Source organism: Doryrhamphus excisus, chromosome 21, assembly GCF_030265055.1.
Source record: "Doryrhamphus excisus isolate RoL2022-K1 chromosome 21, RoL_Dexc_1.0, whole genome shotgun sequence".
Classification (NCBI taxonomy): Eukaryota; Metazoa; Chordata; class Actinopteri; order Syngnathiformes; family Syngnathidae; genus Doryrhamphus; species Doryrhamphus excisus.
The window spans coordinates 8,590,515-8,615,124 of record NC_080486.1 but is presented as its reverse complement, the minus strand read 5'-3'; the positions used below and the strand labels follow the sequence as shown (position 1 = coordinate 8,615,124).

Genomic DNA, 24,610 nt, shown 5'->3' with positions numbered 1-24,610 from the left:
TAATAATGGGCTGCACCACGGACGAGTAGTTATCGCGCAGGCCTCACAGCTAGGAGACCCGAGTTCGATTCCACCCTTGGGCATGTGTGGGTTTTCTCCGGGTACTCCGGTTTCCTCCCTCCCACATTCCAAAAACATGCTAGGTTAATTAGCGACTCCAAATTGTCCATAGGTATGAATGTGAGTGTGAATGGTTGTTTGTCTATATGTGCCCTGTGATTGTATATAACAGTATAGTGTATAAAAATATTGTATATAACAATATAACCGTCACTAAAGTCATCATACAGCAACTTCACACTCAAATATACAAACATGTACCAATATGAATATATTTTTTAAAACTATTCCTTGAAAGTTTTCCCATACTGTATTGCATCTGAGCAACGCATTCATTGGGGTGCTGCAATGACGTTAGCCCCTCTCTGGGCTCCTCGAATAAAGACACGCATCATCAAAAGTATAAGATGCAGATGTATTTACTACACTAAAACGGTCTGAAAGTTTAATGAATGTTAAGGAATGTTTCCTCCCACATTCCAAAAACATGCTAGGTTAATTAGCGACTCCAAATTGTCCATAGGTATGAATGTGAGTGTGAATGGTTGTTTGTGCTGGTTTCCGATGCTTGAGGTAGCCGGAGTCAAAGGTTGCATCAGCGTCCACTTTGGTTTTCCTACCTTGAGCTCCAGTTTCCATGGTAACAAGGATGTTTATTTTTTTTAATAGACATCAGAAGACAGTGTCCTCCTCCCCTCCGCCATACCAGGGCGTCAGTCTGGCCCAATGAGGTCTAGGACCAGAGACTGGCTCCTCCTGGGTCCAAGACTCTAGAGAGCTGAGGGAGCCAGCAGAAGACCCCGAACCCTCATACATGTAAGTCCTCAAACAGTCAAAGGGGGGTGCACAGGGATCCTCATCTGCCTCTTCCAGGCGGTCCAGAATGAACTGCCTGAAGATTTCATCCTCGGGTCCGATGAGATGAGATTCCCTGAGGGACATCCGGATGCTGGCTCGGACCTCCTCCATGGCCAGGCGCCTGTTCTTCCTCTTTGGGTGGGGGCGCAGCGGAACGGGGACGGCGGCACGCTGCTGGCATGGAGGGCCCGAAACCGGGACACGTCCTCTGGATTCCCCGTAGTAAAGCACCTTCTGGGATACGGTGTCGGGCAGGTCCAGTTCGCTCACGTTCTTGTGGTCGGCCTTTTGTTTGCGTCTGTGTCGTCTCAGCAGCAGCATCAGGAGTGACAGGGCTGCGGACAGTGGGGCATCATTACACCGAGACACCTACTGTAGACTGGAGGAACATGGCGGGAAAATGAAATAACACCAGCAGGAGTTGTCTTTTAGCTTGTTAGGGATGTCGGAGGAAGGCTTTGACTCAGTAGGGGACGGGAATCACATCGGAACTTACCATACAGTATTAGCAACACATTTTGCAAAGGATACACCAATTATCATATTCATATCACATTTAAAAAATAAGCCGTAAAAGTATAATCCCCATCATTAAAAACTTTGCTGAACTTTCAACAATTTGTCCAAAAAGTGTTTTTAGGACAGATAATATTGTCAAAATTGTATATACAAAATACAAAAAAATTACACCCTTGCCAAAAATGCATTTATAAATTATTAAAATCTAATAATGAATACAAAGTAATGAATATATTATATTCATATATTTTTATATATTATATATATATATTTATATATTATGTATGTATGTAAATATATTACAAGTTTAGTTTGCAGGTATATTTTATATTTTCTTGTAATATTGAAAAAAATCAAAATTAATTAAAAAAAATATTAATTAATTAGCAAATTAATTAAAAAAACAATTAATCAATTTATTAATTTTATATGTATATTTGGGCTGTCAAAAATATCGGGTTAACTGCGGTAACAAATGTATTTTATTCATTCCGTTAAATTTGTTAGCGCATGCGCATTGGTCAAGCCACCGCTCTGTTATGATGACAGAGGGCGGCAGTGTGGCTCCCCACAGTCACACAGAGTAATAAAGTAAAAAAAAAAAAAAAAAATATATATATATATATATATATATATATATATATATATATATATATATATATATATATATATATATATATATATATATATATATAATTATTTATTTATGTATTTATTTATATATATATTAAGGCTGTCAAAAATATCGGGTTAATGTCTGTAACAAATGTATTTCATTCATTCCGTAAAATTTGTTAGCGCATGCGCATTGGTCAAGCCACCGGTCTCTGTTATGATGACAGACGGCGGCAAAGTGTGGCTCCCCATAGAGTCACACAGAGTCTATCGCCTCTTTATAACTTTATTCTGAGCTGAACACATCAACATCGGTGCAATTCAAACACCATTTATGTATCTCAACGCGAAAACAAACACCTCTCTAAGTCCGTTCGTCATCGGAACACTTCCTCTAAACTAAACAGACCTCGAGATGCTTTCATGGACATCCCGAACATCACTCCTTACTGGCGAGTAGAATCTCATTTTCTTCGTTGATATTCTTGTTTAAATCACATTACATGTAAACTGGAAATGCCAGTATATTTTAAAACACTTTAAACATTTGTACAAATACTGTTTTACAAGTGTCCGTTCTCTCACAATTAAACGCCGCTGCCGTTTACGACACTGCACCTGAATGCACCAGGGCAACCGCACAGGTGTCAGAGATGTCGTAACATTTGATGTTCAACTAACAATAAACGTGAGTAAACTGGTTATTTCTCATTCATTCAATGTTAGACGCTGTTTGCACTCTCTGATATTGGAGTGTGTTGTGATTCAAACGCCGAGCTGGTCGCTAACCGGAGAGGTAAGTTAGCCTCGTCAGCATTGCCACCATATTGTTAGCATAGCATGCTATTTCGGTGTGTTTAGCAACAAGTGTATTGTGCTCTGGTGTTTGTGTTGCTAACTGCTAGCTTTATAAGCATTGCTGTAGGGTAGATAAATATAATTATCTACGCTACAATTAATAATTATTCTTTATAACAAAGGCAAATTGAGGCAATTGGCTATTTCAGAAGTGTATCAAACTGGTAGCTCTTCGCATCCACCACTACCCAACAAGTAACTCCGGGTTTCAAAAAGAATAAAAAAAACAACTGAAATGCAAATAAAAACAATAAGTCGATATTCTTGTCACTCACTTTGTAACCCTTAATGCTGAGTACATTTTACTGAATCCCAAAAAATACACTCAAAACATTCATGAATTCATTTTAAATGACGTGGCGTTATTGAACGCAACTCTTCAGTGCTCATAATAAAACAGTTCAAGTCTGATTCAAATAATCTGCTCTTAAAGGAACCATCCATCCATTCATTTTCGACGCCGCTTATCCTCACTGGGGTGGTGTGGGTATGCTGGAGCCTATCCCAGCTGTCTTCAGGTGAGAATTAAATCATACCAGTGATTAATCAATCGATTTTCAGACATGTGTGCCATCTCTTCAGTTAATTTGGCGCTGTTAATACATACAAATAATCCTTGATCTTTCTTTCAATAACATACAATAAAAATGGGCATACTCCAGGTGATTAATCATGATTAATTGTTTGACAATTAGTGATTAATCTGATTAAATATTTTAATCATTTGACAGCTCTAAACAAATGGACACCACAGGGCTACTCCATGGACTCCAAGGTGTTTGACTCAACATAAAAAAAAGGTACACTGCACAATATGGACAAAAGTATTGGGACATACGGACCTTCTAGTCCTAGTCCGAACCCTCATGGATGAATTCATTGAATACTTTGGTCCACATATTTAGTTTAGTGGTGGAAAAAGCAGCAACGGCGCAATGTTGTGCCTTGTTTATTCCCTGAGAGCGTTCCAACATGTTTGTTTTTGCTGCCACCTTTCTCATCTGTTAGGATGTTAGCATAGCCGGTGCGGGCATTAATCTTTCATTGTGTGGGCCCGGGAACACCACCGAGCAGACGCGGTCATAATGAAGCTCTTCACCATGCCGCAGACGTCAGCGTCTCGAGACGGGCGCCGTGTCGCTCGTCACACGGCTGCCAGCTCTCGGCATTGTGTGAGAGCATGTTAAAGTTTGTAGCAGGGGGCTTTCAGTCAAAAGGGGGGGTGTTTGTTAGTGAAAATCCCCGCTGTTAGGACACATGTTTGCGTACTTGCCACACTGTCGGAGAGGCGGAGACGCTCTAGCTCAGCGGATCTGCTGGGAAAAATACTTTCTTTACTACACATCCTACAAAGTTTGATCCTGGAGATATCTCAGTGGATAAAATTAGTAATCAAGACACCATGGTCCTCTTGCCGCAGACGCCGCCACCGCCGCCGCTCTTGTTTCTCTGAACATTCTCACATCTCATTAGCGGAATCCTTTTCAGCTGCAAAAACAATCAATTCCGAGTTCACCTCGCTCTGCCGGCGTAAACAAAACATTGGCGATGACATTGTTCTGAAGAGATGAGGATGCAAGTCATGAAACATCACCTGGGGATGCTTTTCTATCAGCACTTTGTCAAAGATGGCTCACATCACAGATGGGAGTTGCACTGGTGCTAGCTAGTCAGGTGGATACTGAATCCCTTTGTTTCCGAAATCCCGAATGTTCGTTTTTCTTTGCATTATGTCTGGTTAGCACGGTCGCAACCGGAAATCATACCTCCTTTCATTTATTTAAAAAAAAATGTAATTTACCAATTATTGCCACTAGGTACTAGAGCTATTCTTACCTACTGTTGCGACTGCTTTTGCGTGATTCGTTTTTTTTTTTTTAATGAGGATATACCGTATTTTCCGGACTATAAGTCACACTTTTTTTTAATAGGTAGGCTGTCCCTGCGACTTATAAATGAAAAAACTGTTTATGTTACATAAAGACTGGACACCTTTTCTGTTCATGTTTATTTTTTGTGTAGCTGAATAAGCATTGTGTTAGCATATCTTACACCTATTCAGCCTGTTCTCTATTCTTTTATTGTTAGAACTTGCCTTCCAAGAGGACGTAATGTCTGTTTTGGTCAAGTAGTTAAAATAAATTACCCGCAAAAAATGCGACTTATACTCCAGTGCGACTTATGTATGTTTTTTTTCTACCTAATTATGCATTTTTGGCCTAGTGCGACTTATACTCCGGAGCGACTTATAGTCCAGAAAATACGGTAATTGCACCACGACTCAAAGAATTAAGGATTGTCCAAACCTCTGAAAATGCTTCAATAATGTTCCCAAAAATTGCAATTTTTTGCAATTTTTTTACGGTTATTTTCTCTTTTTTTCATGATTATTTTGTCTTTTAGTTCAGTTCATGTTTTTTTTCTACCTAATTATGCATTTTTGGCGACTTATACTCCTGAGCGACTTATAGTCCAGAAAATACAGAAATCACACCACGACTAAAAGAATTAAGGAAAATGCTTCAATAATATTCCCAAAAATAGCAAATTTTTTGCAATTATTTATGATTATTTTCTTTTTTTCATGATTTATTTTGTCTTTCAGTTCAGTTTAGCTTGAATGGCCTTTACCCATCACTATACAAAAAGACGGGGGTGTAGACTGGCAACTAACATCCTATGGGGGGGAGTACAGTGTGGGACTGTCCACAAACCTCAGCATACATAGGCATAAATAAGCACACTGTTTCTGAAAATCAACACGAGACTTGCACCTGGGGAGGGGGGGAAAGGGAGTGGAGGGGTTGTGTGCCATGATCGGCACTTTACTGTTCAATCAACAAGACTAAACCATTCCCCTCTCCCCCTAAAATGACAAATGGTACGATCGTGTATTGTGTAATTCTGATTTGACTTATTTCACAGTTGTGTGTGTCTCCCATTTAGGTCCCTGAGTTCTGGTTGTGGGCGGTACCAGTAGGCGGACCTGTTCCCATTTTTCTCATCAGTTTCTGGTACGTCCCACCTTTTTTATTTTAGTGTTTTTACCCAGGTTGTTTTTCATTTGTTCCCTACTTAGACCTTGCGTCTATAATGACCTTGTGCCAATAATAATAATAAAGATATTGTTAAATAATGATCTTGCTAAAGGCAGAATTATATTAGATTCGCTTTGGATTGTGTACCTAATGAAGTGGCCGGTAATCGCTCACCTGTGATCAAGACCAAGCACACCAGAAGCCCCACAAAGGTCTGCACACTGACCCCCATGGACAGAGCGAGGGCCTCCACCCCGCCGGTGGGGCAGTGCCCGCCAGGCTGGCAGCTGCACACGCTGATAGTGAGCGTGGTGGTGCTGGAGAGCGCCGGCGATCCACCGTCCGACACCACCACAGGGAGGAGATAACGGCTGCGGTCCTTGCGGGTGAACGTGCTCCTGCGTGCTACGATGCCGGCCGTGTTGTCTAGTAGCGGTGAGAATGGGCGGGTACGGGGAAGCAAGCACTTCTTAGTCAGTGTTCTTAAAAAAAACATGCGCATGAGTGCTGGTATTTTTAGTGGAAGGCGAAAAAAAAAAAAGCTTGAAGTCGTGAATATACAGGACACATTTCAAAAAAGCTCAGTGAAAGAAATTAAATATGCAGCATGTGGTGTATCTGTTTCAGTACCGGCTGGGGCTTTAGGAATAAAAGCACATGGATGAAGGAGTTGAGCTCCGACATTCATTTCCTGCACAACTTCTTGGTGCTCGACGCTCGTCTGATTACTTTTAATCAAGCTTTCACGCTCATTAATACCAGTAGAGATGTTAAATAATACTACCAAGTATGAATAATTCACTTATTTCATGCTTATGTTTCCTACACTGTACTGTACACAATGAACTCATCAGCCATTAATGCTGACCGAGTAGATTTCTCTAAATCGGTCTCAAACACACGGCCCGCGGGCCAAATGTGGCCCGCAGGACACTAGTTTGAGGCCCCCGCCTCGATATGAAAGTTTAACTTTAGTGCGGCCCGCGCAAGTTTGATATGTATCATGTAGCCAGAAAAAATTATTACGTTTGATTACTGTTCATGTTAAAGGTTAAATAACTGTTAATAGTTGTCCTCCCTATCCGTATGGAAGTGGTAAGTTTTTGGCTATTTAAGTTTAAAGAAAATAACTTGAAGGCTACCGTTTAGGTCGCTAGCTCTCTAGTTTGCGAGTTAGCATGTGTCTCAAGACCGTGCAGTTGCGCAATATGTTGTAAATTTAAAAAAGTATAAATCTGAAAAAAATAATTTGTCTACCCACCAACTATATGTGGTTTCTTAAGTTTTTATTATTTGCCGTTTTATTATTATTATTATATTTATTACTGATTGATTTTCTTTATTCTTGATTTGTTTATTTATTTTTCATCTTATTTTGTGCAGAAAAATAAAAATTAATATATTTGAGAACAGTGGAATGTTTTATTCGAGCTTTTATTGTTGAAAATCGGGACCAAAGCACTGAAAAAGTTTGTATATTTTTCTGTTTTTAATAAATGCTTTTTTTTTTTTTTTTTTTTTTTTTTGGAAAACCTGATGCGGCCCAGACCCTAGCTCCAGTGGCCCCCAGGTAAATTGAGTTTGAGACCCCTGCTCTAAATCATCCAATCTACTACTTTTGTGTGTACCGTAATGTAATATGTCTATGTTGAAGGTACCTTGGTTATCCCGTATGGTAAAATTAGGATTGATGTGTATGTCCGGAACCATAGAGAAGTAGAAGTGGTGACCCTCGGAAGGCTCGTCTGGATCCACAGCGCTGAGCAGCTGGATGAGCTTAGAGATACAAAGACACACGGATGTCGATGTAGTGCTGTAAATACTGCATATCATCACATACTACATACCTCCCCCGCCTGTGTCCCCTCACAGATATACGGTTGGTAGTGGCCGGCCAGCCGCGGCGCATTGTCGTTGATGTCCAGCACTTTGATTGACGCCACCACCGTAGAGGACAAACGATTGTGCGCTGCAAGGGGGAGTAAGTTACCGTAAATAACACTTGACTAATGTGTGACAGGTTAAGGAGACGTACTAGCTTCCTTGGCGATGACGGTCAGATTGTGCCAGGTGGCCGTCTCGCGGTCCAAAGCCTTGGCGATGGTGAGCGTTCCATTGAAAGGGTCGATTCGGAAAGTTTTTGTGGTGTCACTGCTTTTCTCTATGGAATACCTAGTGGTGAAAAAGACAATGAAAGATAATGAAATAATGACATTAGGGAGATACAGTATCATTTATACAGAGGCTGATGTCACTGCAGCACCCCAATGAATGCGTTGCTCAGACACAGATTTTAAAATATTGTTTGTTTGTTTTTTTAACTTAAATTGGGGGTTGCACAGCGGTCGAGTGGGTAGTGCGCAGGACCTCACAGCTAAGAGACCCGAGTTCAATTCCACCCTCTGCCATTTCTGTGTGGGGTTTGCATGTTCTCCCCGTTCATGCGTGGGTTTCATTGGAGGAGCATAAAAAGCATAGAAAATGGTGAATGGCTCTGCAATGCTGCCTGGGAGGCTGATGTCACTGCAGCACCCCAATGAATGCGTTGCTCAGATTGTAAAATATTGTTTTTGTTTTTTTTTATTTTTAACTTAAATTGGGGGCTGCACAGCGGATGAGTGGTTAGTGCGCACACCTCACAGCTAGGAGACCCGAGTTCAATTCCACCCTCGGCCATCTCTGTGTGGAGTTTGCATGTTCTCCCCGTGCATGCGTGGGTTTTCTCCGGGTACTCCGGTTTCCTCCCACATTCCAAAAACATGCTAGGTTAATTAGCGACTCCAAATTGTCCATAGGTATGAATGTGAGTGTGAATGGTTGTTTGTCTATATGTGCCCTGTGATTGGCTGGCGACAAGTCCAGGGTGTACCCCGCCTCTTGCCCCAAGACAGCTGGGATAGGCTCCAGCACCCCCAGTCATCGCCACCAGTCATCAGTCCAAACAACCATTCACACTCACATTCATACCTGTGGACAATTTGGAGTCGCCAATTAACCTAGCATGTTTTTGGAATGTGGGAGGAAACCGGAGTACCCGGAGAAAACCCACGCATGCACGGGGAGAACATGCAAACTCCACACAAAGATGGCAGAGGGTGGGATTGAATCCGGGTCTCCTAGCTGTGAGGTCTGCGCACTAACCACTCGACCGCTGTGCAGTCCCCAATTTATGTTAAAAATAAAAAACAAAAACAATGTTTTAAAATCGCATTCATTGGGGTGCTGCAGTGACATCAGCCTCCCAGGCAGCATTGCAGAGCCATTCACCATTTTCTATACTTTTTATGCTCCTTCAATGAAATGGTTTTCTCAAACAAAATGCATCATGGTGAACTTCACCGAGATGGCCGAGGGTGGAATTGAACTCGGGTCTCCTAGCTGTGCTTGCACGCTAACCAATCGCAGCCACAGATTAATTGGATTCATATTATTGGAACAAATATAGGAACAAATAAATAACAAAAATATATATATATTTTTTTGTCACTTGGTCTGCAAAAAATATGGCCACAAAACACCCCCGTAGATGCCAAAATTGGTATCGCCACCAGTCATCAGTCCAAACTAACAGCATGATCACAGTATTAGTGTTATCATAACACATTTATTATGTGTGTCACCGAGAATAAAAGTACACAAAATAACGAATCACATCAGCGCACTTTGCCGCAGAAAAAAAAAAAAAACCACGCTGACAAGAGCAAACTGAATCATTTTAAGTGTAACTTTGGAAAGCATGCACATATTAATCACGGCGACAGCGTCACCAAAGGGACACTAATAGACGCTGGGCGCTGGATGATGTGCGGCGCCTGCCACCGGCAAGCTCGCCTCAGATGGACTCCAGGCGCCTCCCGCGCAAAAAAAAAAAAAAAACGTGCCTCCCTTGCAAATGACATCAAATCTCAATTCCGGGCGCCGCCTCGCCTCACACGCCGCTTTATTACATTCCGGCGTCCATCCACGTCGCTTTGTGATAATACCACAATAGATAGAAAAGCCTGTGAGGTAGTGAGGGGAAAAAGAAATCATGATGATTTATTCAGCGGGGCTCATTTCCGACAAAACTAATGTGAGATAAATATGAGCTTGTACGGTGGATTCAGACATCAAGGGTAAAAAAAAATGGATGCAGCGAGCCACTGACACTATTTGGAATCGAATCATTTTTTTTCACTAAGAGGTGTGACACGGTTGAAAAAGCTGACCCTACCTCATGGGATCGTTGACGGTGTCGGTGTCCCGGGCGCTGATGACGCCGACGGCGCTCCCCACGGCGGCATTCTCGGCCACCTTCCATTCGTAGAACGGCGAAAAGAAAACGGGCGGCTCGTTGACGTCCTCCACTACGATCTTCAGCGTGGTCCTGTCCGTGAATTCTTCGAAGGGGAGGAAGCTGGTGTCCACTTGCTCGTTGACGGCGTCTACGGCCATCACGTAGCGTCTCTTTGACTCATAGTCCAATGGCTGTAACGATCAATTCCAATTATTGGGATTGTACTTGAATTACTCCGCATATTGATATGAATAATTATCATCTCATTATCTATTTTCCATTGCTTTGCTTGTGTAGTGTAGTACTATTTTGTGCATGTATTTGAAGTACTGTAACAATTTAAAGAGTACTGCATCACCTTGGCTAGCATGACCACTCCTTCTTGCGTGGCACGGTCAGTTTTGATAGTGAATGTGGCGCTCTCCTCCAGGTCGTCCTCCAGGCTGTAGTTCATTCTGGCGTTGGCGCCGATGTCCGCATCCTCTGCCATCACCCTACCCACTGTGGTGCCCACTGCAGCATCTTCAGGTATGGCAAATGTGTATAAATCTGAAAAGAAGAAGCTTTTTTTTTAACTTCTCTGCTACTGCTGCTGGTGGTGATATTCAATCATGTGACCAAACACGGACGGATGTGTGGTCATACAACATTTATAAGTCCTGGACACACAAACAGCAGCGTCTGTGAACGTGACATGTCTCCATCCTGAATTGATTTTCTTTTCCTATAGCATCCACTTGGTGAGCTTTATCACCCGGAAAGGTCTTTTCTCCCCCCACCCCCACCCCCAAAGGTCATGACAATGTGTGAATGATTACATCCATCCACGGGGCGACATGCAGATGAGCCAGACAAGACCGCCCACTTTAACATCTCTGGCTTTACATTCCTAAGATGTCTTCTGACTCGAACTTCGACAAGTCTAAGATAGCGTGGAAAATGGTCAGGGTGAAACCTGTTCCCTTTCCATTATGTGTCTATAGAAGGGAGCAATGTTACTTTATTTTAGTTTTATTATACTTCTCTATATAGAATGAATTCCAATTGAGACTTCATAGCACCGGCTGCACGGTGACCGAGTGTTTAGCGCGCAGGTCTCACAGCTAGGAGACCGGCATTCAATTCCATCCTCGGCCATCTCTGTGTAGAGTTTGCATGTTTTTCTCCGGTTACTCCGGTTTCCTCCCACATTCCAAAAATTGGCGACTCCAAATTGTCCATAGGTATGAATGTGAGTGTGAATGGTTGTTTGTCTATATGTGCCCTGTGATTGTATATAACAGTATAGTGTATAAAAATATTGTATCTAACAATATAACAGTCACTAAAGTCATCATACAGCAACTTCACACTCAAATATACAAACATGTACCAATATGAATATTAAAAAAAACAACTCCTTAAAAGTTTTCCCATACTGTATTGCATCTGAGCAATGCATTCATTGGGGTGCTGCAATGACGTTAGCCCCTCTCTGGGCTCGTCAAATAAAGACACACATCATCAAAAGTATAAGATGCAGATGTATTTACTACACTAAAACGGTCTGAAAGTTTAATGAATGTTAAGGAATGTTTCCTCCCACATTCCAAAAACATGCTAGGTTAATTGGCGACTCCAAATTGTCCATAGGTATGAATGTGAGTGTGAATGGTTGTTTGTCTACATGTGCCCTGTGATTGCCTGGCGACCAGTCCAGGGTGTACCCCGTCTCTCACCCGAAGACAGCTGGGATAAGCTCCAGCACCCCCCGCAACCCTCGTGAGGATAAGCGGTAGAAAATGAATGAATGAACTTAAATTGGGACACATTTGTGTATTTGTCAAGGACACAATTTGAGTGTTAAGTTGATGTGTGATGAATTTAATGCTACAAAAATAATGATACCGTTGTTGTTATAGTGTTATATAACGACCTGTGACTTCCACTGGGTTGACAAGCTAGTTGTGAGTGCAACTGTTTCCTAACTGACTCCCAATGGAAAGGTAGGAAATGAATAAATGAACTTCATAACACCTTTTTCATTGTTCTTTCAGGCTACTCACGGTGCTGGAACATGGGCCCATTGTCGTTGACGTCGCTCAGGCTGACCGTGACGGTGGTGGACGACGAGAAGCCGCCGCTCAGACCCAGCATGTCCTTCACCTGGACCACCACCAGGTACTGCTCCCTGGCCTCGCGGTCCATGTTGGGCCAGGAAGTCATTATAATCCCTGCCAGTTGTAGTAGATGTAAATGTAAACAATAGTATCTGCACTGTACAAAGTGTCAATCAAGAACTCATTTGCGGCGGGAAATGTATGAAGTTTGCAAATGTGCATGGTTGACTGTGTGTTGCAGGTTAAACAAAGCCACGGGCAAAAACAATGGTTGAAGCAGCACGGGTTCAAGTGTTCGACTTCTTACTTCAATTGTGGCTCATATGGGTTTGCATTTAGACATTTCAATGCCATATCTGCTCGTTTTTAAGGTCAAGTGCATGCGTGGGAAGAGCCGCAAGGCATAATTTAGGTGCAGAAGACAAATGATTTGAGGCAAAGAAGCTTCAATAATTGAAAGTTTCCAAAGCGAGACTATTTGGAAAGTATTTAGCATGGTTCCTGGTATACCTGTCTTTGGCTCCACGGAGAAGTAGGGCTCCCCCTACATGTCAATACGCTAATATACCAATAGTATAGCAAAGCTAATGTTGCTATGCTAACATATGAAAGGTGGTTTATAGATCATGTCAATACGCTAATATACCAATAGTATAGCAAAGCTAATGTTGCTATGCTAACATATGAAAGGTGGTTTATAGATCATGTCAATACACTAATATACCAATAGTATTACAAAGCTAATGTTGCTATGCTAACATATGAAAGGTGGTTCATAGATCATGTCAATACACTAAGATACCAATAGTATTACTAAGCTAATGTTGCTATGCTAACATATGAAAGGTGGTTTATAGATCATGTCAATACGCTTAGATACCAATAGTATTGCAAAGCTAATGTTGCTATGCTAACATATGAAAGGTGGTTTATAGATCATGTCAATACGCTTAGATACCAATCGTATTGCAAAGCTAATGTTGCTATGCTAACATATGAAAGGTGGTTTATAGATCATGTCAATACGCTAATATACCAATAGTATAGCAAAGCTAATGTTGCTATGCTAACATATGAAAGGTGGTTTATAGATCATGTCAATACGCTAATATACCAATAGTATAGCAAAGCGATTGTTGATATGCTAACATATAGAAGGTGGTTTATAGATCATGTCAATACGCTAAGATACCAATAGTATTACAAAGCTAATGTTGCTATGCTAACATATGAAAGGTGGTTTATAGATCATGTCAATACACTAATATACCAATAGTAGCAAAGCTAATGTTGCTATGCTTGAACCATGTATTTAGCATGGTTCCTGGTTTACCTGTCTTTGGCTCCACGGAGAAGTAGGGCTCCCCCTGCAGGATGGAGTAGATGAGCTTGGCGTTGTTGCCAAACATGGGGTCATCGGCATCCGTGGCGCTCACCTGGACCACAGTGGTGCCTGCCAACACAAAATAAATGTCACGTCCCTTTCTAGTATCTCTCCGTATCACCACTTTCACCTTTTTATCATTAAAAAAAAAATCTGGCATTTTCTCCTGAGACCTCACTTCCTCTCCTTGCTGTCTCACCGCCGTGTTTTTCGTATTCGAAAACCGTCCGCACCCCCTTCCTCATTCTGAGTCAAATACATTATGATTTATTAGGAGGGAGATATTATACTGCAAAAGCAGATTACACATAAATTGAAATGCTAATGTTTGTGGTATGAAAAGGGCACTGGCTGTAATAACATTATTTAAGGCAAATAAAGGCATCCAGAAAGCAATACATTTAACTTCCTATGTGTGGACAGATGACAGATGCTCATATAAGCTTCTCTTTTTTTTATCTTCAGTCAGGATATTTAAGTTAGCTTTGAAAAGTGTGATTGTGGAAACAATAAAGTTATTTGTGTGATGTCACAGAGTGGAACAGGGCAGGCCGTGCAGGCTTTGAGGTAAGAGATAAAGTTGCTATAGTACAATGATAGTTTTGCTTTGCTAATGTAGCTACGGTATAGCTATGCTAACACACTAATAGCTTTGCTAGTAGGCATTCTACCTACTAATAGCTGTGAAACACTATACCTTACACAATACTTTTGAGCAACGCTAATGTACCTATGATAATGTATTTACGGTTGAGCAAAGCTAATGTTGCTATGCTAACATACTTATGGTATTATGAAGCAGTAAATATACAGCATTACAGCATTGCTAAATCAACCCTATTACAGGAGTGCAACTCTAATGTCGCTATGCTAATATACTAATGCCAGTGTAAAGCTATTGTTGATATGCTAACATATAAAAGGTGGTTCATAGATCATGTCAATATGCTAAGATACCAATAGTATAGCAAAGCTAATGTTGCTATGCTAACATAGGAAAGGTGGTTCATAGATCATGTCAATACGCTAAGATACCAATAGTATTACGAAGCTGATGTTGCTATGCTAACATATGAAAGGCGGTGCATAGATCATGTCAATACGCTAATATACCAATAGTATAGCAAAGCTAATGTTGCTATGCTAACATATAAAATGTGGTTTATAGATCATGTCAATAAGCTAGTATACTAATAGTATAGCAAAGCTAATGTTGCTATGCTAACATATGAAAGGTGGTTCATAGATCATGTCAATACGCTAATATACCAATAGGTCAGCAAAGCTATTGTTGATATGCTAACTTATAGAAGGTGGTTTATAGATCATGTCAATACGCTAAGATACCAATAGTATTACAAAGCTAATGTTGCTATGCTAACATATGAAAGGTGGTTTATAGCTCATGTCAATATGCTAAGATACCAATAGTATTACAAAACTAATGTTGCTATGCTAACATATGAAAGGTGGTTTATCGATCATGTCAATACGCTAAGATACAAATACTATTACAAAACTAATGTTGCTATGCTAACATTGCAGGGTGACCATATTTTGATTCACAAAAACCAGCACAATCGGCTCAGCAAAAAATAAGAACACCACAACGACCACAACAAGACATGTCCTGGGAAAACAGGACATTCGGTCACCCAAACTTGGAGCCACTCACCATTTGAATGAATCTGAGTTAAACGTACCAGTGGGACACATCTCCGGGATGCTGGACACATACGGCTCGTTCTGGAACTGAGGGGCATTGTCGTTGATGTCCTGCACCTTGATGATGAACTCTGATTGGGGCTCCTCAGGTTCTTGGGAGTGCCTGTTGATGGCCTGCGCCTGGAGGACATAGAAGGCCTTTTCCTCGCGATCCAGCTTCTTCAGCGTGCGGATCTCGCCAGAGTACTCATCGATCTCAAACGCATCTCCCGCACCCTCGCCTGACAAGATGTACTGGATGGCCGACTCCCCGCGGTCGTAGTCGGATTTGATCTGCATGAGAAGAAGCTTGATGAGCTTGATGAGCAGCGTGAAGGACATGGCGGTCGTTCATACCTGGCCGATAACACGAGGAACGGGGTCTTCCTCCGGGACAAACAACTGCTTCCAGATCCAGCCTCTCTTCAGGCGATGATGCTGGTGAGTGGACCCCGGGGCCGGCTGAGGGGCTTCCAGGTCTTTGGCGCTGTTCGTATGGCTCAGCACTGCAAGCAGCATCACGGCGGCCAAAACACTCCATCCTCGCGTGTCCTCTGCAGCTCCCATATTTGGCTTAAATGTTCAGTTCCTCAACTCCCGATGTACCCCATCACGCTGCGATGCGGCTTGGATGAATATGCACGTCTCTGCAATTACCACTTCCATTAATTACACAATGTTCCCTACAGTTCACAAAGACTGCAGAATAAGGATATTAAAGACGCTGCGGTCTTGAAAACCAAACATTAATTAAGCTACAAATGTGTTTGTAATTAGTATTCTCTTTTTTTTTTTTTTTTTACAGATGTATGCTAACACATCCTAGAGTCACGGTTCACTAAACACACCCTACAAGCAGAACATAGGGCCCCATTATTCATGTGGGCACAACCGGTGCTTGATGTCACACTGATTGACAGCAGGCTGCTGAGTAAGAGAATATCCGAACTTGTCACTTGACAGACACTGGTGGTGTAATGGTACAGCTGCTCCCTTGTAAGACACAGGGCAGGGGTTCAGAGTTGGACTCATTCATTCATTTTCTACCGCTTTTCCTCACAAGGGTGGTGGAGGGTGCTGGAGCCTATCCCAGCTGTCTTCGGGCGAGAGGCGGGGTACACCCTGGACTGGTCGCCAGCCAATCACAGGGCATATAACAATTGCAACAGTTACTAAGACATCAAGAACGTTTAGATGTTTTGGGTACGTAATAAAATCAATTAAGTTCATCACACATCAACTTAAGACTCAAATTGTGTCCCTGACAAACACACAAACGTTTCCCAATTCATTAATTTTCTACCGCTTTTCCTCACGAGGGTCGCGGAGGGTGCTGGAGCCTATCCCAGCTGTCTTCGGGCGAGAGGCAGGGTACACCTTGGACTGGTTGCCAGCCAATCACAAGGCATATAACAATTGCAACAGTTACTAAGACATCAAGAACATTTAGATGTTTTGGGTACGTAATAAAATAAATATCAGTGTATTAGGTGCTACTTTTTCTTATACTTGGAACTCTGAGGCTTACACAGCGCTGTGGCTAATTCATGGCTAAATTCTAATCTCTTGACAGCTCCTTTAGGAGGTCGTTATATAACAGTATAACAACAACGGTGTCATCTTACTGACATTTTTGTAAAATTAAATTCATCACACATCAACTTAACACTTGTGTCCCTGACAAATACACAAATTTCCCAATTTAATTTCCCAAGTTTCCCAATTTAAGTTCATTCATTCATTCATTTTCTACCGCTAATCCTCACGAAGGTCGCAGGGGTGCTGGAGCCTATCCCAGCTGTCTTTGGGCAAGAGGCTGGGTACACCCTGGACTGATCGTCAGCCAATCACAGGGCACATATAGACAAACAACCATTCACACTCACATTCATACCTATGGACAATTTGTTTTTGTGCAATGACAATAAAGGGAGTCTATGTCTATGTCTATGTCTATTTTAAGAAGTTGTTTTAATATTCATATTGGTACATGCTTGTATATTTGAGTGTGAAGTTCCTGTATGATGACTTTAGTGACATTGTATACAATATTTTTATACACTATACTGTTATATATAATCACAGGGCACATATAGACAAACAACCATTCACACTCATACCTATGGACAATTTGGAGTCGCCAATTAACCTAGCATGTTTTTGGAATGTGGGAGGAAAACCCACGCATGCATGGGGAGAACATGCAAACTCCAAGAGATGGCCGAAGGTGGAATAATTGAACCCTGGTCTCTCTCCTAGCTGTGAGGTCTGCGCGCTAACCACTCGACCGCCGTGCAACCGAGTTGGAATCAATACTGTAATACAGATATTTATATAAAAGGTCCCAACATGTTTAGCCGCTTGAACCACATAGACGAGGAAGGCCACGTAGAAAACATCATACATCTAGTGACCATTCTCTGCTCCGACCGCATGGTCAAGACATTACACTATGTCGTGTCATGATGTTCTTCAGCAAAAACAAAACCCTTCTTGTCCTCATTTCTGCTTGAAAACAGGCTTTGAGCACAGACAAGAGCCGATATTGTACATCTGGCTTCAACATGACACCGCACCGCACCCTGCAGCTGACTAATGAAGACTTCTAATGAGATCAATGCCTCTCCCAAGACGTGGACAAGCCATGAGGTGGATCAATGGTACTCTCTCTGATTAGGTCAGGAGTGCGAGGGTAACCCAAAGTCAGACCGAACAGGTGAGACACATATTGTATTGTACTGGCAACTTTTTTTTTTTTTTTTTAGACCAGAAAACAACCAGGTTCCAATAAAAAGGCAGTAAAAAGCTCATGAAAACTCAAGCCATCAAACTTAAAGGTCCCCTATTATGCTTAAATGACTTTTTAATGATGTCCCTGAGTCTGTTTATGAGCACCAAACGTGAAAAAAAATCATCTGTGCCGTGTATTCATGGCTTTACTAATCAAATATCCTCCCCTCAACAGGCTTCGCTACACATCTTGAAGTCAGTCAGACTTTACCAAACCATTCTAGCGTACTTGGGTTCAGCTGTTCCAGACTTGGTCAACAGTCCACATTCACAGTGGGCGCTGCATTGATTCCCCAAAATGCCCCACACCCATCCTCAGGCGGTTAAGGGTTGGCCCACTGTTTCCACAGTAGGTGCTCACCAAAGACTGTTCCCAGTACTGCTTACCGAAAAACATGCTAGGTTAATTGCCGACTCCAAATTGTCCATAGGTATGAATGTGAGTGTGAATGGTTGTTTGTCTATATGTGCCCTGTGATTGGCTGGCGACCAGTCCAGGGATAGGCTGTCCCACCACCAATAACCCACCACAGGACCAAATAAATTTAAAAATAATAAAGTCCCAGCAATTTCATAGAGAAGGTGAGAAGCACTATTGAAAACCAGAAATAACTTTTGGGTTAATTTTTTCAGAATAGATTCATTAATTCATTAATTCATTATAATTTAATTCATTTTCTACCGCTTTTCCTCACAAGGGTCGTGGGGGGTGCTGGAGCCTATCCCAGCTGTCTTCGGGCGAGAGGCGGGGTACACACTGGACCGGTCACCAGCCAATCACAGGGCACATATAGACAAACAACCATTCACACTCACATTCATACCTATGGACAATTTGGAGTCGCTAATTAACCTAGCATGTTTTTGGAATGTGGGAGGAAAACCCATGCATGCGCGGGGAGAACATGCAAACTCCACACAGAGATGGCCAAAGGTGGAATAATTGAACCCTGGTATCCTAGCTGTGTGGTCCGCGTGCTAACCACTCGACCACTGTGCTGCCTCACTTTTAAATTGTCCAGATATTTTAGACACTTCCTATCCAGGCTCTGGAATGGATGAATAGGAACATTATTACATTATTTCCTATGCCAAAAAAAAATCCGGATTAATGATGAAAACCAGGCTTCCACTGTGTTTAAAATGGGTGAAAAATAGAACACAGATATCATTTTTTGTACTTGGCGACACCTCAAGTACTGATACAAAATTTGAACGTGATGCGAATAAAACTGTGACTTTTCCACACACACACACAAAAAAAATTCATCTGTGCCGTGTATTCATGGCTTTACTAATCAAATATACTCCCCTCAACAGGCTTCGCTACACATCTTAAAGTCAGTCAGACTTTAGCAAAGCATTCCAGCATACTTGGGGCCGCTGCATTGATTCCCCAAAACGTCCCACACACGTCCTCAGGCGGTTAAGGGTTGGCCCACTGTTTCCACGGTAGGTGCTCACCAAAGACTGTTCCCAGTACTGCTTACCGAAAGCACTTTTAAATTGTCCAGATATTTCGGACACTTCCAATACAGGCTGTATAAAAATTCTGGAATGGATGAATAGGAATAACATTATTTCCGATGCCAAAAAAATGATGAAAACCAGGCTTCCACTGTATTTAAAATGGGATATAGATATAATTTTTTGCACTCGGTGACACAAAAAAACAATAAAACTGTGACTTTTCCACACACACACACACACACACACACAAAATCTCAGGAGTCAACAAGTCAGGACAAGGAGTTGAACTACAATAAATTCATATTAAAAATTATGTACTGTAGATTGTGTTCACACTGTATCACAGAGCAGTTAGCCAATCGTAAATAGAGTTCTCATACAAATAGAGATGTGTGGATGTGGGACAAAAAGACTTTTTGCAAGTTTGGGGTTCGAACACACACATCTCTCACCCCGATAACAGTAGCAAGCACCGTGATTGATTTACGATAGGAACCTTTACTTTAACATCCATCAATTACCCATGGGTAAAGACGCGTCGCACATACGCTCTACGGTCAATTTTCTCCTGTCAGAGGAGACGTCGACATGACATCCGCCGTGCGAGGATCTCGCCCCCTGTTTGGCAGCCATTCATTACAGCTAATAGGCCTTTCTCCACCTTCCTGCTATTTCCAGAAGACCTCTAGTAGCAGCAGCGTGCGCGCGCTCTGGGTACACGACGCCGTGACAGGATGACAACGATGCCGCCGTCTCACGATGTTAAGCACCGCACGCACCGAGGCGGTCGCATTATGTTCCCGTGAGCCGGGTGCTCATAAAATCTGGTTCCAACCACCTGAGTCGGGACATTAGAACTCTCGCAGCTCGCATCACACGGTGTCATATTAATCAGATATGTGCACCCGTTTGTGCAATGTGCACGTTTGACAGTGCAAATGATCAAATTAACCTCTTTGCAACCTGCTCTTCCTGTCCATAAAAGGGAAATGATTGCCTTATCTTCATAGCCCCAAAAAACTGACATTCCCTGTCCTATCGAAACACAAGTTCAGACAAAAAATGCCATTGTATCCCAGACAGCACCCTCCAATTGGTAATCATCATATTCATATTTACAATAAAACAAAATGCAAAATATTGTGTTTTATCATGTTAAACTCGTATTGGTATATGTTTCTATATTTTTTAGGTATAACGGTTGGGTGTTAAGTTGCTGTGTGATGACTGTAATGTTGTCAAAAGTTTCCAGTTGAGTTATATATTAAGTTTTATAGTAAGCATAAAAAAGTTGATTAGAAAAAAAATTGAAATTTATTTTTGGTAAAGGTATTACTTTGTTATAGCGTTTTATCATGTTAAACTCATATTGGCATGTGTTTCTATATTTGTGAGGTATAACAGTTGAGTGTTAAGTTGCTGTGTGATGACTGTAATGTTGTCAAAAGTTTCCAGTTGGGTTATACATAATGTTTTATAGTAAGAAGGGGATTATTTTGACTTGAAACTCACATGCTGAAAAAGTGTGAGTACCCCTGATATTAGGTAAAATATATAGTTAATACAAAAATTGAAAATATTGTGTTTTATCATGTTAAACTCGTATTGGTATATGTTTCTATATTTTTTTAGGTATAACGGTTGAGTGTTAAGTTGCTGTGTGATGACTGTAATGTTGTCAAAAAGTTTCCAGTTTGGTTATACATTATGTTTTATAGTAAGAGGGGGATTATTTTGACTTGAAACTCACATACTGAAAAAGTGTTAGTACCCCTAATGTTAGGTAAAAAAAAATCGATTTTTAGGGTTTTTAGAGTTGGGGTTTTTTTTAAGCGTTTTAATGGATAGTGACTATGTTAAGTAACTAATAATGTGTGTCAGAAACGTGTTCTGTTTGGAATCAGGAAGAATATTCCATCTGTTCAGCCTGACTTCCTTTTGGATGAACCTTCCAAGACAAAATGTCCTTAATTGGTCATTTGGGAGCCCGCGACGGGACACGTTGTTTACTGTTCAGCATTGTAAACCAATCAGCAGTGACACGTCGGTTGTTGTCTACAGCGAGACCCAAATGAGCAAAAACAACAGGGAAATGTCAAAGCATCATGTACTTGTTAGTAAGCAATTTGCCGCCGTTTTATTTACGCGCACGCGAGCGGAAACAGTCGGTGGCGAGAATTCCCACTGATGCTAATCAGACGTCGACGCCATTCTTTTTTTGGGGGGGGGGGTTCGCACGGAAAAAATCAACAGCAACACAAAAATAAGTTGACATATACTGACCCGTACAGTAACATATTTTAACAATAAAAAATCCAACAAAGTAATACCTTTACCGAAAATAATTTTCATTTTTTTTTCTAATAAACTTTTTTATGCATGCCTTTCACTAACAATGTTTTAAAGAACACATTTAGTTTAGTTTAAAGCATTTATATAAAACAGTGATACTGTATAAGCTGGGGTACTCACACTTTTTCAGCATGCGAGTTTCAAGTCAAAATAATCCCCCTCTTGCTATAAAAATATAATGTATAACCGAACTGGTAACTTTTTGACAACATTACAGTCATCACACAGTAACTTAACACTCAACCGTTATACCTCACAAATATAAAAACATATACCAATACGAGTTTACCATGATAAAACACAATATTTTCAAGTTTGCATTTTGTTTTATTGTAAATATGAACACTCAACCGTTATACCTCACAAATATATAAACACATACCAATACGAGTTTAACATGATAAAACGCTATAACAAAGTAGTACCTTTACCGAAAATAATTTTCAATTTTTTTTCTAATCAACTTTTTATGCATGCTTCTCACTAACAAATGTTTTAAAGAACACATTTAGTTTAGTTTAAAGCATTTATATAAAACAGTGATACTGTATAAGCTGTATTAAATTCTGAGAACTATACATACAGTAAGCATACAGCTCTCGTCCAGCAACAAAACAGCCGCCTGACTGATTCCAAATGGCGCTCCGCCATTATGACTTTCAGCCTGTTTGCCTTTGTGGAGCCCCCCTTTCATGTGGCTGCATTTCTACGCACGCTATTACCTCCCCCGTGTGTGAAATTGTGCCTAATTATCTCCCGACAAAAGGTATCCATGCACCACACCCACCTGTTTGTGCCATTCTGCCAGCGCCACTTGTCCTTCTCCCCCCCCCTCCCCAGCAGAGAGATCATCAGGCAACACAATCTGCTTGAAGCTGTCGGAGAGACATTGACTAGCTATAATGGCACAACAGCAAAATGGCCATCAGGAAGGAGACGAGAAAGGACCACCTCCCCCCCTGCATCTTCTCGCCCCTTTTGTGTCCTCCTCAAACTTCCCGGCTTAGAACAAACACTGGCGCTATTGTGTGGGACGACACACGCGGCCTTCATCGCCATGCAAATAGCCGTCCACACCAACCCACCCACCCACCAACACTGGACGTACAAATGGATCTCTCTGACTGTCATTTCTGCCTCAACAATTGAGAGCTTTATTAGAGAGGGGATGGAGCCTGCATGCAGGGATGATAATTTCCCCCACTGTGAGGCTGCTGGTTGTGCAAGTGATATGAGGGAGATGTCCCCCCCTCCCCCAAGGAAGGGAAGGTTGGGGGGTCACGCTCTTAATGCATGCCTCAAGCCAGATAGAAGTAAAAACAAAACAAATCATGACGCATTCCATTATGTATCCCATCACAATTATGTCAGACCCGACTAATCGAGCGCCTAAATAGGCTGCCATAAGAATTGTCTCTCGCCACCTCTTCCCGTTACACCAGGATGACACCAAGGTGTTCCCCAGGTTCACTATGTTTGTTGTCCTTGGCCTGCCCTTTGGGCCTACTCCTGGCTGGGCATGCCCAGATCACATGCCCAAGCCATCTCCATTGGTTCCTTGATGTGAAGTAACTCGACTCTGAGCTCATTTAAGCTGATTGTATTCACAAAGCTCACAATCCGATACAGCGATCTGCCTGCCGATTTTACACTCCAGTCTTCCCTTATGAACAAGACCCCAGGATACCCCCAGGAACTCCTCCACCTGGGTTAAGACTGACTCCCAACCCGAAGGGTGCAATCCACCCTTTGCCGACTGCGAAGCATGGCCTCAGATTGAATATATCCGGGAAAATATCTGCCATTCCGAAAAGTTGGAAATGGGTGCTTTGCTGCACTCTCACAAAGACAGGAAGTCCCTAACACGACAGACATGGTTGTTCTGAATGTTGCAGCAGGGGGCGGAGCTAATTTGCAGAAGGGATCGGCATTTTAAAGCAACGGGTGCGCCGATCGATCGGCCACCGATCAGTATCGGTCGATAACAGTGAAAAAGCTCGGTATTGATATCGGCCTATACCGATTGGTGGTCAATCGATCTGCGTACCCGTTGCTTTCAAATGCCGATATCAGTGGAAAAAGCACGGTATTGATATCGGCCGATACGATCTGTGGCCGATCAATCGCCGCACCTCTAATTTTTACTTATACTGTAGTACTTTCTGGATGCAGAAACATTTAGAGTGTTTCTGTATTACCGTATTTTCCGGACTATAAGTCGCAGTATTTTTCATAGGTTGGCTGTTCCTGCGACTTATACTCCAGAGCGACTTAAAAACGAAAAAAACTACCGTATTTTCCGGACTATAATTCACACTTTTTTCATAGGTTGGCTGTTCCTGTGACTTATAAATGAAAAAATTACCGTATTTTCCGGACTATAAGTCGCAGTATTTTTCATAGGTTGGCTGTTCCTGCGACTTACACTCCAGAGCGACTTATAAATGAAAAAAACTACTGTATTTTCCGGACTATAAGTCACACTTTTTTTCATAGGTTGGCTGTTCCTGCAACTTATAAATAAAAAAACTGTCTATGTTACATAAAGACTGGACACCTTTTCTGTTCATGTTTAATTTTTGTGTAG

General features: G+C 41.7%; 1 protein-coding gene and 1 long non-coding RNA gene across 2 annotated transcripts; one reads left to right on the top strand and one right to left on the bottom strand.

Annotated features, from left to right (window-relative positions):
- Positions 1 to 255: 255 nt before the first annotated feature.
- cdh19 (cadherin 19, type 2) lies at positions 256 to 22,959 on the bottom strand. Its single transcript, XM_058059851.1, has 12 exons — positions 22,811 to 22,959; positions 15,769 to 16,058; positions 15,411 to 15,705; positions 13,657 to 13,776; positions 12,270 to 12,437; positions 10,583 to 10,773; positions 10,162 to 10,415; positions 7,984 to 8,120; positions 7,796 to 7,917; positions 7,607 to 7,724; positions 6,123 to 6,374; positions 256 to 1,253 (listed from the first exon to the last, which is right to left on the bottom strand). Exons 2-12 carry the CDS (start codon positions 15,976 to 15,978, stop codon positions 733 to 735), a joined length of 2,388 nt encoding a protein of 795 aa, XP_057915834.1. The 5' UTR covers positions 15,979 to 16,058; positions 22,811 to 22,959; the 3' UTR covers positions 256 to 732.
- LOC131108661 (uncharacterized) lies at positions 2,247 to 7,035 on the top strand. Its single transcript, XR_009120501.1, has 5 exons — positions 2,247 to 2,740; positions 3,344 to 3,428; positions 3,642 to 3,710; positions 5,857 to 5,924; positions 6,105 to 7,035. It is a non-coding gene; the product is annotated as an uncharacterized LOC131108661 (long non-coding RNA).
- Positions 22,960 to 24,610: the final 1,651 nt, after the last annotated feature.

Coding starts and splice junctions, on each gene's coding strand:
- cdh19 (XM_058059851.1), bottom strand. CDS start 15,978: ATGGGAGCTGCAGAGGACACGCGAGGATGGAGTGTTTTGGCCGCCGTG. Junction 13,777..15,410: donor CCCGGAGATGTGTCCCACTG/GTACGTTTAACT, acceptor TTGTGTTGGCAG/GCACCACTGTGGTCCAGGTG. Junction 7,918..7,983: donor CGTCATCGCCAAGGAAGCTA/GTACGTCTCCTT, acceptor TCCCCCTTGCAG/CGCACAATCGTTTGTCCTCT.